A 3,239-nucleotide genomic window follows, 5' to 3' on the forward strand; every position below is an offset into this window, starting at 1 on the left:
GCTTAACCAATGTGCACCAGGGCTCCTTAATTGATACAATACTGTCAACCAATCTAAAAATATTCAAGTATTCAAATTTTGCTAGTCATCCCCCTAATGTCCTTTTTCTGGTCCAGAATCCAATCCAGGATCCCACATTGAATAAAGTCATCGTGTCCACGTGTCCCCTCTGGTCTAGGGAAGTTTCTCAGTCTTTTCTTTTTCGTGACCCTGGCATTTTGAAGAGTACTGGTCAGTTATTTTGCCCAATGTTCCTCAGTTTGGAATGTCCTGATTAATATCAGGTTACACACCTTTTGGCAGGAACACCACACAAGTGCTGCTGCACCTTCTCAGTGCAGTACATCAGAGTCCATGACGTCGTTATCTCGCTTTACTGGTCATGTGGACTTTGAGCACTTGATTAAGGTGGTGTCTGCCAGTTTTCTCAGAGGTCCCCAGGTGGCACAAACAGTTTGTGCTCGACTACTAACCTAAATGTCGGCTGTTCAAACCCACTCAGCAGCATCATGTAACAAAGTCCTGGCAGTGTGCTTCAGCAAAGATCACAGCCAAGAAACCCCCAACGAGCAGTTCCACACTAACAGATTAGGTCCCCATGGCTCGGAATTGACTCGATACAACTGGTGCCTTTTGTTTGTTTGTTTTACCAGGTTTGTCTAAATCTATTTTCCCTGTTGTAACACGTTAAGTACCTTGTTGGGAGACCCTTTGAGATTAAGCAAATAGCCTGTGTCTCACCATACTTCTGCCCATTAATTCCTGCACCCATTGATGATTCTTGCCTCCAGCAATTATTACTGTGGTCATAGCCGAATGGTGGTTTTCTTTTTCCACCATTCCTTCTACATTTATTCACTGGAATTCTACTGTAAGAAAGAGTTGCTCCTTTTCCTCCATTTACTTATTTATTCAACTATTTCTTTACATTAGTGTGGACTCATGGGTGTGTATATTTCTGCTAGTATGTAGTGGAACCGGAAATCAAAATAATGATAGACACACCACACATCATAAGTGGAAATAATTTTTTTACATGCCAGCAAAAAGCCTAACATTCCAGCATAGACACTCTCTTTGGAAAATACCTGGAAATGCTTTACTATCACCATTCCTCATGTTGTTAATATTGTCCCAGATTTGACCAGCGACAATTTTTTCAAGTTGGCTTCTGTGTCCTTTTGACATGTCCTCACCATTTTTTCTTAAGCAGTTCCTTCCTTTCTGACACCACAGATGTTCCAGGCTTCTCTTAGACTTTCTCTGCCCCAGCCCTGGAGTCAGCCATTTCTCCAAAGAGCCCTGGTTCCTTTTACTGGAGAATGGTATTTACAAACTATGGGTGTCAGGTATGCTCATAGTTACTGGGTGTCATTGCTTCTAGGCCCTCTAGTGGACAGAGCTAAAAACATAAAGTTTCCAACCAAGTGATTGTAGCTCGCGGTGACCCATGTCTGTCAGAGCAGAAATGGCCCTCACACAGCTTTCGATGGCTGACCTTTTTGGAAGGAGATCACCAGGCCTTTCTTCCAAGGTGCCTCAAGGTGGACTCAAACCTCCAACCTTTAGGTTAGCAGCCAAGCATGTTAATCATTTGCCTACTGGAGGACTCCCATATACATGTATACACACACCATTAGCTCCATTTTACAAATTCAGTCCGTGAGGCACAGAGCAATGAAGCAGTGTGCCCAAAGTCACAAAGCTACCATGTGGTGAAACTGGAAATCAAAATGATAGACGCACCACAAGTCATAACAAGTAGAAGGAGTTTCTTTACACATGCAAGTCAGCAAAAAGCAGTAAGCCTGGCAGTCCATCAGGTTCTCTTTGGAAAATACCTAGAATTCCACAACAACAACAATAATAATAACCACCAGGTACTGCATGCCTACCTGGGCACTGGGCACCTACATTATCGTTTATTGATAACAGCTCTGCAAGGTGGATGTTACTGTCCTCATTTTACAAATCAACAAACCAAAGATCAAAGAAGGGAAGGGACTTGCCCAAGACCCCACAGTTATGTGACAGAGCCAGGAGTCGAACCCAGGTCTGTCTGGGTATGAAGTCCACATGCATTCCACTCTATCGGTGTTTTCCAAAAAATGATTTTAGGTGGGACATAAATTAGAGTTTTTACTTTAATAGTTACATGTTTATTATAATTCATATTAGAAAAAATACAAGCAGTGCACATCAATCCCAAAATGTCACGGGTAATACTGCATAGGATGAGGCTAAGTTTTCCACAATAAACTAAAGCAAACATATGACGTAAATAATAGTACAAGTGGTACACGGCTACAGCATACACATAGCCCATAGATGTGTGTGGTCAGGGGACATAACACCATCGTCCCATGCAGCCTCACTCTGTTGCACCATGAAGTTAGGAAGAGTGTATCGTGCTGCAAGAACAACAGACTTAAGGATCTGGAACCTGGGTTTTCAGCTCTAGGTATGTCATCCTTACCTTTGTGAATTTGCTCTCGAGTCTCAGTTTCCTCATCTGCAAAAGAAAAAAAGGAGATTGAGATTTGTTAACAGGGGAGCTCTGATGGCACTGTGGTTAAAGCACTGAACTGCTAACCAAGAGGTCGGTGGTTCAAACCCCACAGCCACTCCACGGGAGAAAGATGAGGCAATCCGCTTCCATGGGGATTGACAGCCTTGGAAACCCTCTGGAGCAGTTCTACTCTGTCCTCTAGGGGTGCCATCCACTTGATGGCAATGAGCTTTGGTTTATACTTTTTGGGGAGTATTATGCAGTCATTAAAAATGTGTTGTGAATTATGAAATGGGAAAAAGATAGAAATTTATTCATGAACTATGGTTGTCATTATACAAAGAAAACCATAGGCAGGAAACAAATATCACAAAATACCAACTAGTTGGTAAGAGTAAAGATGGCTTTACTTGTACTTTTTCAGTTTTCCCCAACATGCATATTTATATATTACATTCCATAGGTGGTACAAATGGTGCACACACTGGGCTGCTAACTGAAGTGTTAGAGGTTCGAGTCCCCCAAGAAGCACCTCAGAAGGAAGGCCTCGTGATCTACTACCAAAAAGATCAGCCATCGAAAACCCTTATAAGCACAATTCTGCTCTGACACATACAGGTCACCATGGGTCAGAATCAACTCACCAGCAACTGGTGGTAACATTTAGAATGAGACAAACTTCTGAGCAAAGGGATCCAATTAAGTATCTCCCAGATTCCTTCTGGCCCTT

The 3,239-nt window shown here is 42.5% G+C and overlaps 1 protein-coding gene across 1 annotated transcript in view; it reads left to right on the forward strand.

Annotated features, from left to right (window-relative positions):
• CXCL17 (C-X-C motif chemokine ligand 17) overlaps positions 1 to 3,239 on the forward strand; it is an 8,814-nt gene that overhangs the window by 1,256 nt on the left and 4,319 nt on the right. Inside the window, 1 exon segment of the mRNA XM_007943129.1 lies at positions 1,273 to 1,349. Within this exon segment, the coding sequence (XP_007941320.1) occupies positions 1,273 to 1,349 (77 nt within the window).

This window comes from Orycteropus afer, unplaced genomic scaffold, assembly GCF_000298275.1.
Source record: "Orycteropus afer afer isolate SDZICR_OR568_19922 unplaced genomic scaffold, OryAfe1.0 scaffold00099, whole genome shotgun sequence".
In the NCBI taxonomy this organism is placed as follows: Eukaryota; Metazoa; Chordata; class Mammalia; order Tubulidentata; family Orycteropodidae; genus Orycteropus; species Orycteropus afer.